The sequence below is a fragment of the Talpa europaea genome (genome assembly GCF_964194135.1).
Source record: "Talpa europaea genome assembly, chromosome: 12".
NCBI lineage: Eukaryota > Metazoa > Chordata > Mammalia > Eulipotyphla > Talpidae > Talpa > Talpa europaea.
Window position 1 is genome coordinate 30869134 of NC_140079.1, and position 17700 is coordinate 30886833.

The window sequence follows — 17700 nt, forward strand, 5'->3', positions numbered from 1 at the left end:
ACTTTTAGTTTGCAAAATACAAATATAAATTAATTGACCTGAACACATTTGCTAACTGGTCATTAATGTCTGCTTGCTGGCCAATAGGAGCGTGTCACCCAGCCCATTATGTTGATTGCAGCAGGCTGGGTGCTTGCACTTCCAGCTCAGCCTGCCAGGGCTGCCCTCTGGGGCACCTTGTTTGGGGGTGATTTCCAGCTTAACAGAAGGAATCTAGCTGTGTCAGATCTTTCCCCAGAATCTCTAAATTATGGAATTTTAAAAAAGGTTTCACCAAGAATTTCTTTATTCAGAGCCTTATGTATACAAAGATCTGTCCTTAGCACAGGGAGACAGAAGGGAATAAATTTAAGGGGGGGGGGGTGCTCTCTTTTATAGTGTGGTCTCCAATAACCTCCACATTTTACCCCCAATAAAGCACCCCTGTCAGATGCCTGTTCTGTCATAAGAGCAATCAACATTTTTCTCAATCTTTTATAAAATGTTAGTAAAAGCGTATTTAGGACATTTTGTAATTATCTTTATGGATTGGTAATATTTAATCTAAATTTGTTAAGGAGTTACCTATATAGTCCTGCTAATCCAGATGTCAATCCTGAAGGAATGTCTATGTGTAAAATGATGGAGCCAACTCTGGCTCCTGCCTTCAGGGAAATAATGATCCACAAGGAAAAATAATTAGATCTACTAATTGTTCAAATATGAAAGAGAAAACTACAGGTACCATAAGGAAATGAAGGCAAACAGTATTGGAATTCCACATAAAGCCTTTGGTTTGGGGGTCTGTAACTCTAAAACTGCACTGTCAATAAGACAGCTATTAGTATGAGTGATTCTTTTCTTTTTCTTTTTCTTTTTTTTTTTAGTATGAGTGATTCTTTTCAATTAAATTAAGATTAAATAATACTAAAAAATTGACTTTCCCAGTCACACCAACCACATCCCCAGCTCATTAGCCCCTGTGGCTACCATGATGGACAGTGAAGACCTAGAAAACATCCATTGTCACAGAAATGCCTTTGAGACAACATTGCTGCAAAGGGTTAAAGGCCTATGGGACGGCACTGCCCTAAAGGGTCTGTGGAATTTGGGTATCCAGAAAGAACATTAAGACAGATGGCTGTGTAAGAAATGGCAAAGAAAGCAGACGAGAGGGGTGGGCGTGTATGACAACAAAGCGTGACTACACTGATGCGATGTAAAAGTGGAGCAAGAGTTGGGGAGCATATTTGGCCCTGAATAATTTAGTACTGGAAAAAATTATCTAAGAAGTTTTGACTTTCTGTTATTGCCAATAGGGAGTCATTAAAATTATGAGTAGAAGGAAGTGACATGATCAGATGTGTGCTTCAGGAATATTTAGACAACGTTGTTAAGATGAGTTATAAGGAGGCAGAGACTGAGGTCTGGGTAGCAATTAGGATGCGACAGTGAAAAGTCACAGGAGAGTAACATTCTGCACTTTGATGGGAATGGCTGTGGGAATGGAAAGGAAGAAAATGACTTTATTGGAAATGACATCTATTTTGATAGAAAAACAAGAGAGAAAGAAGAACCAGGCTAAAGCCAAGATTTTAGACAAAGACAAGGTGTCGAGGAATAGAAATGTGAGCTCAAAGGAAAAGCAGGGTTTGGAGTGAAGGGAAGTTCTCTGAGTTAGCCTTCGGGCTATTCCCCTGGGAAGAGTTCTGGAGGGGATCAGAAATTTAAGAGGCAAGAATGAGGGAAGAAATTAAGAACTAGATATGGAGATTTAAGAGTGAGTGATACAGACCAGATATTAACTCCAAGAAGGAAGTTATAATTACTAAGATAAATAAACTCAAGGGAGAGAAAGAGGTTCAGGGAGGACAGACCCTGACTATAGACAGAAAAGGTGGAAATGCTTAAACAGAGATAACCTGGCAAATGACATGGATCAGCCTGCTTATTTAAAAGGCAGGGATCACTGGGCCTCCCTGGTGGTGCAAGGGATTAAGACACAACCTATGAAGCTATCTGCAGCCACTGCAGCACGAGTTTGATCCCCGGGTGGCCAGCGAGCAACCCACATGGTGCAACAGACCTCTCCTGTCTCACCCGCTGCTCCCCTCAGCAGGGTATTTCAATCTGCCTGTTCTGTTCCCCATTCTGTCTCTGGTGAATCCTCTCACCCCCTGCACCTCTGGCCTGTACCCCAGTTCTTGTATGCACAAATAAATGAATCCTTAAAAAAAATAAAAGGGAAGAATCAGGAGGAAATCTCACAGAGAGGCTAAGTGTAGGCTTTCACTACAAACAAAGCAGAGATCAATCACAGCTCTGTACTTACTAGCTGGTGACCTAAGTCAAGTTCCTTAGCTTTGCTGAGCCTCAGTTTCCTCATTCACAAAAACTGGGAAAATGTGTCCCACTTTCTGGGGTTATGGGAAAATAGATTTGGGCAGGTTCTATAATATGATTGCTATATTAGGTACTCAGGGCATGATGGCCATGGTTAAGAATCATTTAAAAGGAAAAAAAAAATCATTTAAAAGGAAGCAGATACTTGACTGCTTCCCTTGTGATGATTTTACTTCACTTCTATTGCTCTTCAATTTCACAATACAGAATTTATTTACTTATGCTACTGATAGGCTAGACTCAGGAAATAAGCTGAGATCACCATGCAAATCGACAACATAACAGGCATTTCATTTGCTCCTCCATGTCTACATTGGTGATGATTCTGAGAGCACTTTATGACTGTTCTGTTGATTTAAGTCTATTGCAAATAAAGCAGGTGATAGCCACAGGCCCTGCTACCTTGCTTTCTGACTACAGTGTATCACCAAGTCAGGTTCTAAGATGGGAAGCACATTCTTGGATCACATGGAAGAATTTGCCTCAAAACAAGACCACACACTCTCAAAACCAGGACTCTTCAATGGGGTTGAAAAGCATTCAGGGTCAAACCACTGTGGCTGTGGGTTCATCCAATGAAAACCTTTGCTTTGGTCTCACTTTTGGAAAATCCCAACTCTTCCCTTTCTGATAATTAAAAGATTTTAAGTATCACAAGAGTAATTACATATACCTGCTTCCGCACTTTTCTAGTAGGCAGATAAACCTATATATTTAATGGAAGATGAGAAGGAACTCCTGGGGCCACAAAAGAAATAGTTATTAAACTCATGTCATTCACAGCAACATGGATAGAGCTGGAAGGGATCATTCTCAGTGAAATAAGCCAGAAAGAAAAAGAAAAATATTGGATGGTTTCACTTATAGTAGTAATGTAGAGGATCCAAATAAGGGATCAGGAAAAAAAAATAATTATGATAAAGTAAAAATCAAAATTAACAGGCATCTATAAACCAGAGACATTCTGCAGGGGTAGAGAAGGAAATAGGATCAAAACAGAGGTGGGATGAGCACAAGGGACTACAGTGATGGTACACTGGTGAATTAGGTGGTGGGAATTTCATGGGGACCAAAGCCGAGATGAGAAATCATACAAAGTACAAAAATGAAGAATGATGTAAAATAAATACATTAATAAATTTTAAAAAAGAAATAGTTTATTAAACCTGCAAAAGCTGCATGCTTGGGTATGAGAAAATGCAGGTGAGTGTATATGTGTGAGTATGTGTGTGTGTGTGTGATCTTTTTTTTTTAATTAATAAATTTTATTTTTATATTCCCCATACAATTGCAATCCCCCCATTCTGACCCCAATCAGTGTAGACCAGAACAAAGTCACATATTCTCACAACAATGGAAGAAATACTCTGTGTTTGAGACTGTACTGTCACCAACTCTACATGGCATCATGAAAGGTGTGGGAACCCAGGAGATTCAGTGGAAATGAACACCAATTCTCTTCTAGCCTCGAGAGGTGTCCAATTGAGATAATAGCTGAGTGACACAAGCTGAGAGAAGAGTGAGACCTTTGCATGGAGAGTGAGACAGAGGCCTCATTCCAACCCCAGGAACCAGTACGAACTTGAGGGAGCCAGCAAGAGCCAGTAGTGAGACATTTTCCTTATTGGGTGCACAGTGCATTCTGAGGGCAATTGCTTCATTTTGATCCTTCTAAGTTACCACTGACTTCTTAGTTTACTCAACATTTATTTCATTTTTTTAAATATTTATTTATACAAGAACTGGGGTATAGGCCAGAGGCACAGGAGGGTGAGAGAATTCACCAGAGATAGAGTGGGGAACAGAACAAGCAGACAGGATGAAGACACTGCTGAGAGGAGAAGCAGGCAAGGCAGGAGAGGTCCGCTGTGCCATGTGGGTATCTCCCTGCCGGCCAGGAATTGAACCTGCATTGCAGAGGCTGCGGACAGCTTCACAGTGCTACGCTTAACCCGCTGAGCCACCGGGGAGGCCCCTACTCAACATTCAAATGAAGACCGTTAGTAAATATAATGCAGTTTTATATGGGTCATGGAGATATAAATGTCTCATGGAGCAGAGATGGAGAGGGTCTTTCTTTTCTACTCCCCAAACAAAAAGGGAACATTGCCAATTTGAACGAGCCAAGTTCAGAGTCACCTGCACACTGTACTGTGAACAAGAGCACCTCCAAGCTAAAGGCGCTGATGAAAAACACTAATAAGAAAGAATAAAAGTGAATCTTGTGATTGACCCAACAGTTAATAGAAAATACATGGATTGTACAGAGACCCTAGCTAAACACAATTCTCCAGAGAAAATATATTAAAGAATTATAAAATATAATAACTACAATAGGATCTTTACCATTAGTAAATCCTTCTATTTCAAAACCAAAGAAATGATGGCCAGAGAAGTTCTAACACTTATTTTGTATGTGGAGCCAGTCTGCTTTGCTTGCACACACAAATTTGAGGCTTAGAGATCCTTTCCAAAATCCTATTTTAAAATGCAAAAATCACAATATACATAGAATTAAAGTATGCGTGTGTGTACCTAAAGAAAATCAATGACACTGAATTATATTCTTCACTGTAGGATAAAAAGGTAGGAAACGCCCCAAAGACACAATTTGGACATCAGGAGCAGAGTGCAGGCTCTGGGAGTGAGATTTTGAGGCACCTTCTTTGCTCTTTCCCACCTGCCTAAGTGAAGAGAAAGTGTGATTATAATTTAAAATAGAGTTGAATAAATTAATTTCAGACAGACTGTCTGCTTTTCTTTAGGCCTACAAATACACATGTTAATTTAAAAGTGCAAAATTTGGGAGAAAAGGGAAAAATAGCAAAAAACAAAAAAAGAGAGAGAGGTTAGTTACAAAGGAAAAGTTGAAATAGTTAAGTCCCTGGAAAATGTGTGAAATGTAGGCAAGTTGGTGCCATCACCCCGTGGAAAACACTTTAGCCTGTGCCCTGACCTGTAACTGCCCTGGCCCTGTACGTGCCCCAGGCCCTGACTCTGTCCCGACCCCAGCTTCAGCCTTGCTCACTCCACTCAAATACTTGTATCCTCAGTAACCACCCTACTCTGAAGCACTTCAGAAATGTTCTACTTTTCTCACAAACAGTAACATTTACCTTTTATTTAGCTATAACTTAGCAATCTGGTGTGTGAACAAAATACTGGATCTAGAATAAAAACACCTGGCTTTAGGTAGTGGTGTTTTGCCATGTCTAGCTGGTGTAACTTGGACAAATCACTTCCAACTCTCTGAATCTCAATTTCTTATCTTAAAATGGGGTGACTTTCTATTCTGCCTACCAATGCTTTTGTGGAAAATGATCAAAGGAGATAATGCATGTGAAGTGGTTTAACCATTCGTATTCTGATAGTTCCTTTACTAGGGACAATTCTAGAGAAGGGAATTAAAAGTATCTGGTAGTTCTATCATCTTTGGGCAAGCTTTTCCTCTTTCTAAATCTCAGTTTCCTTATATGTGTGATGTGCATATGGTGTAGACTTTGTAGGACTGGCTAAGGATCAAGTGAGATAAGGTTTCTACTTAATGTGTACAATGCAGAGGTGGGCTGAATCCAGGAATTTTCTGCTGGGCAGATGTGACTGCTAAAGCAAACTGCAGGTAACAATTCTCACCTGAGCTGACTCCAGACTCAAAGATGCCAGGTCTTTTGCAAATACAGAAATAGCATCACTTGCTGTGGAATCCGGGATGTGAGAAATTAACATAATTCATCATTTCTAGTCCTTTGGGAAAAAAATTGGGCTTAGCAAGAGGAGCTCTGTCCCTGGAATATCTGGTGGGTTCTGAACCAAGAGGGCAGGTAGAGAATATGACCACACAAGGAGCAAAGATTCACCAGGTATCACTGCCCATCTACCTCTGACAATGCCAGCTACTGTAGCACAAGAATATCCAGGTAGGGCAAGATGCCAAGGAGTTCATGACTATTAGAATGGCAACAGGGTCTGGATTCACCATGGGGGCCAAGATTTTAATATTTACATAGGATATAGAGGTAACATTTAAAATGTGTATCCCTGGAGGGACGAGCTACAAGTAAATTAATTATCTTCTTTTTTGCCTCTCTCTGTATCCCTTCAACATTTGGTTTAGCATCCTACCTTTACTGCTAATTTTCTTTCTTGAGCTTTGCCTTCAATGTTGGTGCAACATAATATCAGTAGTAGGAAAAAAAATGAAGGAAAATAAAAGGAATATTGAAAAAATTCCCTTGGATCTAGACCAGGAAAATAATTTTAGACGAGGTTAGCAGAGGAGGTGATGGAGCATGCTGGAAAACACTGATCTTGGCATCATACGACCAAGGTTTAAGACCCAGTTCTGCTACTTACTCACAGGGGTCCCTGGCTGTTCTCTTCACCTCCATGAGCTGCAGTTATCTAATTTGCAAAATGGAGCCAGCAGTCACTGCTCTGCAGCCTCCCAGGGCTTGTTGTGAGGGTTAAATGAGACCAAAATTGTGACGATGCTGTAAATTACTAAATAAATGCACAAATTCATGTTCTTCCTCTGATAACACATCACTTAACTTGTCACACGGAAGATGCCTCCAGGGAACTGTTCCCAATTTCTGTCCACTCCAAGTCCTCTGGACAGTGTCCGCCTCATTCCCAGCCTTACCTGCTGAAGGGCTTTGTGATTGCTACCTTGGAGTGCCATGTCATTGCTGCATCAATCTGTTCTTTGTTCATTTTACAAACATTTGCTAATGCTGAGTGGTATGCCCCAGACAGTGTGTTGTGTGCTGGGGAGAGATATAAATAAATGATAGCTCCTGCTGTTCTCCAGGAATAGTTAATCTCAGAAAACTTACCTACTCTCATGCTAATATTCATGAAGAATTTCAAAAATATTCCTTTGAGTTTTAAGTTACACCTGCTCCTTCGTTCTATAATATCTGAGCAATGCTTGTGGTGTCTTTACCCCTGTACCCTGCAAGCCAAACGCTTTCCTTTCCTGGAGGCCCAGAATCCTAGCTCCATAATTACTAACAAGGCAAACATTTCAATATTTCCCCAAATTCAGGATTGTGGGCAATGTCTTTTAATTTTTCATCTTTTTTTAAAAAAATTATTTATATATGCATACAAGAACTGGGATATAGGCCAGAAGTGTGGGGCGTGAGAGGATTCACCAGAGACAGAGTGAGGAGCAGAATAAGCGGACTGACTGAAATACACTGCTGAGGGGAGCAGTGGGCGAGTCAGGAGAGGTCTGCTGCACCATGTGGGTAGCTCCCTGGCCAGGGATCGAACTCGTGCTGTAGTAGCTGCAGATTGCTTCATAGCGCTGACACTTAGGCCCTCGAGCCAACAGGGAGGCCCCTAATTTTTCATCTTTTGAAGCATAAGGATGAATTCCCTCATTTTTCCCTTGGACAATATCTCTTGGAGGAATGTTCTCTAAGAACTACCTCTCACTCCTGTTACACCTTTTCAGGAAGAGTAACATTTTGCATGTCCTCATGTGTCCAGTTTCTCTTCACATCACCCATCCCACACAGGATGATTTGCTAACCTGATTTACCTGACCCCTTGCCGACTCCTGCCCTTGTTCTGGGTTTGCTTAACTAGATGTAAAGTCTGAGTTACACTGTCACACACTCACGTGGTGCCTAGAAATGATCCCCGAGGTGGCTAAGATGTATCTAGGTATCAGAGATAGTATTTTATTTTATTTATTTATTTTTAAATATTTTTATATATTTATGCATACACTAACTGGGGTACGGGGGGGGGTGAGAGGATTCACCAGAGACAGAGTAGGGAGCAGAACAGGCAGATCTACTGAAATGCACTGCTGAGGGGAGCAACAAGAGAGACAAGAAAGGTATGCTGTGACATGTGTGTCACCTCCCTGGCCAGGGATCGAACTTGTGCTGCAGTGGCTGTGGATTGCTTTATAGGCTACATCTTAAACCCTTAAGCCACCAGGGAGGCCCAGATAGTATTTTAATGAAGGCAGCTTCTTTGCTCCAAGAGAAGGAGTTGGAATTAATTCTCTCAAACATGTGGCCAAGGCCACCTTATCAAACAGTAAAGGCCAGGCTCGGACGTGAGTGGAAGGGTATCTCGCAGGCCCTCATGCTGCAGAAGCCAGGAACAACAAAGTGGGGACCCCGTGGGATTGCCTTCCCTTCAGCTAATGGCAATTTCATGGCAGAGGTAAGAAATTCTAATGGTTTCTAATGTTTTCAAATGGACAGAAGATAAATAAACACTATTTTTTTTAACAGACAACTTGCAGTTCGGAAATTTTTCAGTTTTTCTCATTGCAAAATCAATACCCATCAGCAGTTTGAAATTAAAGGCAAGATTAGGCCTCAGTTTTATACATGCCTTATTGTATTCCAAAAGCTTTCTACTCAGTCAGATAAATCTTCTTTAAGAGGATTAGGAAACTTTCATTATCTTTATCTAACCTGAACTAACACTAAGTCTGAAAAATTAATCTATAGACTGGACAAAAGCCGATACTGCTGGGAAGAAGGAGGACTCCTGTGCTTCTTTCTCATTGAGTGCCAGGGTCTCTGCTTCCACACACCACAAATTCAACTGGATTCCAAAGAAGGAACATGTTTCCCTCACTATCCCCTCCCCCCCCACACACACACACTGCTAACCAAGACAGAAGAGATGCAGCTCCCCAAGCTTCTTCCAGCCCTCGGTAAATGCAAAGACGCATCTGCTAAGTGTCTAAGAGGCGTCTCTCTGCTAACTCTTCTGACCTCCCTGACGGCTGGAATTTGGACTTCACAGGGCACCTCAGATGCCCAAACTATAAGAGTCACTTGGCCTTGAATGTGGCAATGATGAGGAACTGACCTCTGGAGTCTGGGGCTCTGCCTCTCCCTTGTTCTCAGACCCTTCCTGACCCAAAACTGTAGGTCCACAGGGAAACCCCACTGCCCCCATGGGCAGTACAGGGCACACGCCACGCCTGTGAAGAGCACTTGTCCCAGGGCCGGCACTGCTCACTCTTCATGGTCTGTACTGACTTCCACTTGCGTACACAATCTGTCTTCTTTCCTGAAAGGTGATAGCCTTGTTCTGTTTAAGTCTGTTTCTGTGCAGTGCCTGACAGTTCTTTTTCATTTCAGTGCTGCATTTCCCGAATTTGAAGATAACTTTGCTGTCAAGGCCACTGGGGTGCCACGGAGGCGTCACTTCCAACGTTGTGAATTTCAGCTCCACTGGAACGCAGCCCAGGTGGTAGGAGGGTAGTGAGAACTCACGCTCCCTTGTTTTATGTCTCCCAACATACTTTGAACAGACAGTCCAGCTCCTCTCAGATGACTGATCTCCCAAGGGTCTCCACTGCCCTCTAAGGAGAAGCATCTGATGTGACAGTTGCCTCTCTCTCCAGATGGCAGACCATCTTGTAGCTCCAAACCAGTGATCGTCACCAAGCCATACCCCTGGGCAGCACATGTATGGAGAACGGAAACAGCAGAAAATATAGACATCTGTTGCATGGCAGACTGATGTGGGTGTTTAAAGCACGAGAAAGGCTGGGAGGATACACTGAGGCAAGTCTGTAAACAATATGGCGGCTCAGAACTGCTGGAGAGAGGAAGATGCAGCTGACAGACCTCTGGGTCTGCATGGGTCATTTCAAATGACCCACAGAGACAAAATAGGTAGACCTCGAGGTGATTATGTTAAATGAAGTAAGTCAAAAAGTGAAAGACAGATATAGGTTGGTTTAATTCATAGTCAGAATATAAATATCTAAAAATCATACACTAATATGAACACAAATTCTTGAACTCAGTGAAAGAAGATAATGGTTACCAGAGGGCACACGGGGGTGGGGAGTAGGAGAGGGAAGGGAGGCACAGGTGGTATTGTTGGAGGTGCTTTGGTGGAGAGTGATTAGAACATATGCACTATGGAAGAGCAAAAATGTAACTCCCAAAATTAAAATAAAAAATTAAATGACCCATAGAGCAGGGACTGTGGTGTTGTGCTAGCAAGGAAGAATGTTCTAGCCACAAGAACATCACTCCTGAACTGTACAATGGCTGAAGCCCAAATAGACACTAAGCCTGCCACAAACTCTCCAGGTGACCCACTGAAAATAACAAAACCTTAAGTTTAGAAAGGCAGGAGTGAGGAAATCCATGTTCGTTGAGCAAGGATGCCATAAACAATTCACAGACTGAAAACACAGGCATCAAAGTGGCTGCGGATGGGATCTGGTAAAAGGCAGTACCAAAGGCTACATCACACACAGGGGCTACATCACACACAGGGGCTCCATGTATGAGGCCTTAAGATATCATAAATCTCTCCCTTTTTTAATTATATAGACTTAGTTCCAACATAGACTTGGCGATATCATTTTGACTGATAATGTTATTGATCTGGGCTCCATTGTGGGGTTAAGAGTGAGGCATAACCACAGCCATGAAGCTGAGGTGGACCTGCTGAACAGCACTCAGAGCCACTTCCCGCCCACGCACAGCCATCAACTATGCAAAATGGTCACAAGTTCCAGGACTTACACATCAATATTACAAACCACTTTTTATGAAAAACAGCCTCTGAAGGATACTAAAAGACACAGAGAATAAGATGGTCTTGTGGTCTATTTGGGAATATTTCTTGTCTAATCTCCAGTGTGATAAGTAACATAAGAGAATTCAAGCAGCAAATACCAAACAACTCAATCATGAGACCAGAGGGTCACAGGTAAACTTGAGACACTGCGAAGCTACTCAGTCCTTAGTCAAGAATCCAGCAGGGGTAGAACCAGGATACCTTAGTCTCTTGGGTTTTACAGGATGCTGCTTTGCTTCATCACTGACAGGAATGCCAGCCTCCCAGTCCAGCTGTCACTCACCTTGCACTATGAGATGCACCCTTGAGGTCTTGGGGTGGTTGTCTGTCTGCACGGAGCAGGTGTACGGGCCCTCGTCGTACACGTCCACGTTCTGGATCATGATGCTGTACTGGGTTGGGGTGTTGACCAGGATGATCACACGTGGGTCTATGGACCACTTGTCATTCCCGGCGTAGAGGATGGTGCTGCGGTTCAACCAGGCTACCCGGGTGACCCGATCATCTATGGTACACCTGTGAGGGAGGACAGGAAAGAGGAGGGAGGGAGGGGCAGGGAGAGGAGAGGTTAAAGAGGAGGAAAGGGAGAGAAGGGGGGAGGCAGTGAGGAGAGAGGTCGGCAGGGAAGGGGAAGGAGGAAGAAAGAAGGAGAGGGACATTGAAGAAGGGTAGGAGGGAAGAAGAGAGTGTTGGGAGATTATATTATAAATGTGGTTGTTGTATTTGGAAGAGTAATGAAACAATATAATCCAGTGCTAAAGGGAAACAATTAATTATAGATGCAAAGTTTCAAATATAGGGGGACAGTGGTCTGAATCATCCAGAAGAACCATGATGCAAAATCATTTCTATTTGATTTCAGTACATGTTACATGAATAACTTTGCTGTATATTTGCTTTCCGTTCTATTTTCCCCCTAGGCTTATATGAAAATTAGTTTATATTTCTTGAGCACATTTACCATCTTGCGGGAGCAGTGGCCTGGGGGCACAGGGGAGAGAAAGTGGATCTGTATTTCAAATAGGTCACAGATAATCCATGGAGCAAATACTTAACTTGTTGGTAGTGAAAAATTGAACATATTTACCTTCAGACTTCCCTCGTGCTGATAATCTCCCTGTACCCCTAATCTACCCAAAGTCTGCAAACTACAGTTTATAACATGGATCATTTGAATTTATTTTTACAAGCCAGAGAATTTTAAGGACGTCATGGGGAACTCATGACATTTCAAGAAAGGGGAGAAGAAAATAGTCAGGCAGAGCTTCTGCCACCTCTCCCACTCCTTTCCCTATCCGGAGAAAGAGCACGTTGGCCATGTCTTCTTGTCAAGGGCAAGACATCTACCTAATGGCCTTCACCCCTGGGCCCTGGAGGTCAGGTACCATCAAGTGTTTTTTGTTTTTTTTTTGGCCCACCTTGACAGATGTGCCATTACTAGAGAGAAAAACTGAAGTCACATGGCTTCCTCTACAGCCTAGGGCCCAAGCTTGCTGTACAGATTTTGCCTTTACAGCAACTTTCCATTTCCCTTCTGAAGGTAATAGTTCTAATGGACCCTCCCTGCTCCCACCTTCAAAAGCATTTCTTAGGGAATAAATCTGATAACTCATTCTTGTCTTTCCATTGTAACTAATTCATGACTGATTTTTTATAAAGACTAAATCCCTGTTTGAATAACTCCTGATGGTGAAGCCCCAATTATATAGGTCCAGAAATGAGAAAGCCTGGATATTGGGGGTAACCAGGGACAGAGTGAAAGCCGTCTTCTTTCAGATGCTGAGACCACACATACCTGGGTGACAAGGTGCAAATTACCTATCAGTTATGGAACCACTTAAATCATTTTAAGTGAACATATTTTTTTAAAGATTTCAGTTAGAGTTGTAAATAACATATTTTTGGTCTTTTGAGAATATTCATATTTTAAAATTAAAGTGTCAAAATATTCCTTTACATATATATGTTCAGTAGAATTTAAATACCATAGCGATTTGCGATTCACGATCATCTATTTTCAAAATTCATGAACAAACTCTGCTTTGACAATCACAAGATGTACATCATTCCTTTTTAAAACTTAAGCTTGTGATTCCAGCCTATGTGCTCTGCAGGATTTTATCCTAATATGCTATTTTATGCTTGAAAGTATTTTATTGATCAGCTTTCATATTTATGCATATATACACGCACACACAAATTGAAATTTATTTTATGTTCTGTGACTATAGTTCTAAGTAATATTTTCTTTTAGAATGAGTTATCATTACAAGGATAATATTGATAAAACAGCATAAATATATTGATTGTACATGCTGTTAAGTAATAATTAAATATAAAAAGTAAACTTTTACTGGAAATACAGCTCCTAATGGGATAGATGAGGCATTTTTTTATACCATGGATAAATATCATTACTGCTAGTATGATATAAAGCTCAAGATCAATTCCATTTCTATTTTTGCATTGAAAGAAACCTAGTTCAGTGCCTCCCCGGTGGTGCAGCGGTTGATCGCTGGGCTGCGAAGCTGCCCACAGACTCTGCAGCGCCGGTTCGACCCCTGGCCACCGGGTGAGGGTCCCACATGGCGCGCAGACCTCTCCTGCCGCCCACTGCTCCCCTCAGCATTGTACTTCGTCAGTCTGTCTGTTCTGCTCCCCGCTCTGACTCTGGTGAATGCTCTCATCCTCCCGCATTTCTGACTGTACCCAGTGCTTGTATAAGTAAATAAATAAATCTTAAAAAAAAAAAAAAAGAAACCTAGTTCACATAAGCAAGGAGATGGAAATAAAAATCTTATATACCTATGTCAATCAATTCTTTGAACCCCTTCCAAGGTATATGCCAAAAATCACATACACTATAGCTTCAAAAATTATTTTTATAATAGCACAACCAACAATTCAATTAGCTCATCTTTTCATTTATTTTAAAGTGATGAATTGGAAAATACCTGACTTGTAGTGGGTTTTCTAGCCCTGGATTAAACTGATTCTATTCTTAATGTTTGGCTAGTACACTGCTAATGTTTCACCAGGTCTAATTAAATGAGTAAGGATGATTTTACTCTTTTATTTAGAAGAACCGTGTTTAGCCCAAAACTCTCAGATGGGGAAATCAAAATAGTGTTTATTTTATTTTATTTTAAAAAAATATTTATTTATTTATTTGTTCAAGCACTGAGTACAGTCAGAAGCGTGGGAGGGTGAGAGAATTCACCAGAGCCAGATTGGGGAACAGAACAGGCAGAGTGACGAAATACACTGCTGAGGGGAGCAGCGGGTACGGCAGGAGGGGTCTGCGTGCCATTGGGGACCCTCGCCTGCAGGCAGGGACCGAACTGGCGCTGCAGAGGCTTCAGGCAGCTTCAAAACCCAGCGCTCAACCACTGCGCCACCAGGGGAGGCCCGATAGTGTTTAATTGCCACATCACACTACCCTCTGTCAAAATTGCTTTCCTTTCTTTAAGTTCTAATTCCAAGAGAAAGAAGGTGCCAGCTTTCTCTGAATTTATGACTGATGAAGCAATGTGTCACTGCCTGCAGGCCTTTTCTGTTCCACTTCTGTGGGACTCTCCTTCAAGAGCAATGCCCTGTCTGTTACTGGGCAGGTGGTCAAATTGACCAAGAAAGAAAGGAAAACTCTCTCTTGGGCAATTTGTATGTACAGAGTAGACAGAAAGGAAAATCAGAATTACAACCCAATCTTGTGTACTTTCTCAGGAAGATTGATGCTAGAAAATTTGAGCTCTTGAAATGTATTTTCTTAAAACGATATTTACCCTTGTCTTAGACCTACAACTGTAAGTGGGGAGTGTGTGGAGACCGTTCAAATGACCACAGGCTCTAACAAGGACTAACTTTGAAACACATTCTTTCAACTGCACCCTTCAGAGACACAATACACTCTCAGGGCTCTGCCCCCACAGTCATAGGCCAGCAGAAGGTTCCACACATCCATAACCCAGGTGGGTGACAGCCCACCTTCCTGACTCTTTTCAGTGCCTCATGTGTGGGCCTAGAGTGCCAGGGGAAAGAGTTCTGGATCAAAGCCAGCTCTCTGAGTGGGGAAAAGCTGGATCCCTGATCCCTAAGCCTTAGCACTTAGCAAGTGACAAAGAAACTTGGCAGAAAGAATCATCATTCATTGGTGGTTAATAGCTACTTTTCTCACTTACACTTGCAAAGAAAGTGTAATTGCCATGCTTCTTGCTTTTTTTACTTGCCACAATAGGATTCTTACACTCTTCTCTGAATACTGGGAAGAAGGAAAGGACTTCAGCAATATGTGCAGGTGTTCGTCCAACCTGGCTCCTTTCCTGCTGTTATTTATGGTTGTGTCCTGGAGTCTCATAAACAAGAAGCATGCGGAAGAGAATTTTGGTGTTCAGTAAGGGGGAATCCATGAAGAAGGTAAAGAAACTTGAAAACACAGGTATTAAAAAGTCTGACATTCCAAATTCACCCTAATTCTTGGTCCTTGATAAGACAACATTCATTAGCTATAGATAATGTCTAAAATTCTATGGTATTTAGTGTGCGCCTGGCACAATGGTAAGAATTGTCCATTTATTAAGTAATTTGATCCTCATAACTATGCTCTATTATTGTCCATGATTTACAGGTGAAGAAGCAGACACAGAGTGGCTCAGGGCTCCCCTAAAGTCCCTAACAGGAACTATCAGAGCAGGGAATTAAAATTCAGACAGCCTGACTCTAGCATTCTCTTGCTAAAGTTAAAGATGTGATCTACTTCTCAAAAAAAGAAAGTGCTGGTAGCTTAAGGACACCAGAAGCACCATCAGCAGGAGTTGGCTGGTATATTCAATCAGTTTTCCTGAAATGTATGGGGCATATTTAGTTTCCTCATAAGAGACAAAATAACTTAGGAGAACAGGAGAGCTATTTTTAATTGACTTGAACATTCTTAAACCACCTCTAGTCATGTGTGAAGACAGAAGTGGAAATAAGAATAAGAAAGAAGAAAGAATATCTGAAAGACATTGAGGAAAGAGATCTTGCGGGCAAAGATCATTTCCAATTCCATTGAATATGGAACATGGCGCTAGGAGGTCAGGTGATTTGCTTTGTTTCAGAGGAGGAGGTGCAGTTAGGGGAACATCATGCCTTAAAGCACTAGTCTTCAAACTGTAGTGCACATCTGAATCATCTAGAGATGATTCTAGCTCCCCAGGTGGGAAGGGGGCTGAGTATTTGCATTTCTATCAAGTTCCCAGATGATGGGAGGCTCTGTTCTGAGGTTCCTCTTTGAGAACCACTGTCTTTTTTTTTTTTTTTAGAGTTTTATTTTTATTTTATTTATACAATAGCTGGGGTACAGGTCAGAGGTGAGAGGATTCACCAGAGACAGAGAGGAGAGCAGAACAGGCAGACAGATTGAAAGCACTGCTGAGGGGAGCAGCGGCCGTGACAGGAGAGGGCTGCTGCGCCATGTGGGTATCTCCCTGGCTAGCCAGGAATGGAACCTGTGCTGCAGAGGCTGCAGACAGCTTCATAGCGCTGTGCTAAACCCACTGTGCCACCGAGGAGGCCCCGAGAACCACTGTCTTAAAGAAATCAGACAAAAGGATGGTTGGAATTTAGCTCAAACAATAGTCTTCCTGAAACATCTAGATGGCCAGCTTTAAGTTTTTTTTTTTTTTTAATTTTGCCTCTGAAAATACAAAATAGAAAAGTGCCTTGCTTTACTCGACTGAAATTTAATGAGTGTCTGTAAAGGCAGGAAGGACACAGTGCAGATTTTCTATGATCCAGCAGACCAGGTAAAAGAGGAATCAGAGTCCTCAGTGGTTTTGCAGGTTTTTACTGGGATTACCAGGTACACAGCAGGCAGGGGCACTGGGGGGCCGGTAGGCTGGCCGGCCTCCCAGCCCCCAGGAGGTCTTCACTCTGGGCTCTCCTGCCTTCTCTCGGCTTCTGCTGCTGCTCGCTTCTGACGCCACCCTTAAAAGCCCAGTCGAATCCCATCTACCTATGCCCACACCCTACTCCAGGTGCCTGCCATCAGGCAAGCATTCAGGACTGCAGGGTTCTGTCATCTATCCTAATGGCTGGAAGGCAGAAAAGCCTGATACCTTTCACCTTACCGTACAGTGTCTAATGTGTACTACATATGGTTCCAGCACCTCAGAATACTAGAAAACAAGCAAATGAAGGTGACATCCCTGGAAGCTACATCTTACTGGGATGGAGAGAATAGAGAAGTAAATGAGTATATTAGTTTCAGAGGATGCTAAGTGGTGAACAATAGGAAGGTCCCCAGTGCATTGCAACTAGAGGCATGTCTGAGATATTATTCATGTATTGGGTCTCCCTCTCTGCATGCTAGACCTTGGCATGTATACTCTCTTAAATCAAAATGCAGTAAGATACACATCTGGAAATTATTTCTCACTTAAAAAAATCACACCTGGGTTATATTCATAGAAGGTCACAGGTAGCTGGGTAGCTGTAGAACAAGCCTTCCAAACCAGCCTCACAAATGGTATCTCTCCTCTATGGGTAATTGCATCGAGATTAGTGTTCAAAAAAGTTGACAATGGACATTTTTAGAAATTAAAGTTAACTAGAAAATGCCTTGATCTTTTCACCCTAGTTATTGGGATAATACCTAAAATATATTGGATGCCTCTTTGCTTTAAGTGGCAAGTAGAGTTTAAACTCTAATATGCACTAATCACTCTAAAGCTCCACTCTTTTTGTAATGCAATGTTA

The 17700-nt window shown here is 42.1% G+C and overlaps 1 protein-coding gene across 4 annotated transcripts in view; it reads right to left on the reverse strand.

Moving 5' to 3' along the window:
• The window catches only part of OPCML (opioid binding protein/cell adhesion molecule like), a gene marked incomplete at both ends in the record, with an annotated part of 1073109 nt that overhangs the window by 221377 nt on the left and 834032 nt on the right, over window positions 1-17700 (reverse strand). For all 4 annotated transcript variants that reach the window (XM_084251353.1, XM_084251352.1, XM_084251351.1 and 1 more), the window contains one exon: window positions 11249-11481. In XM_084251353.1, coding sequence (XP_084107479.1) covers window positions 11249-11481 — 233 coding nt within the window. The remainder of the gene's footprint in view (window positions 1-11248; window positions 11482-17700) is intronic.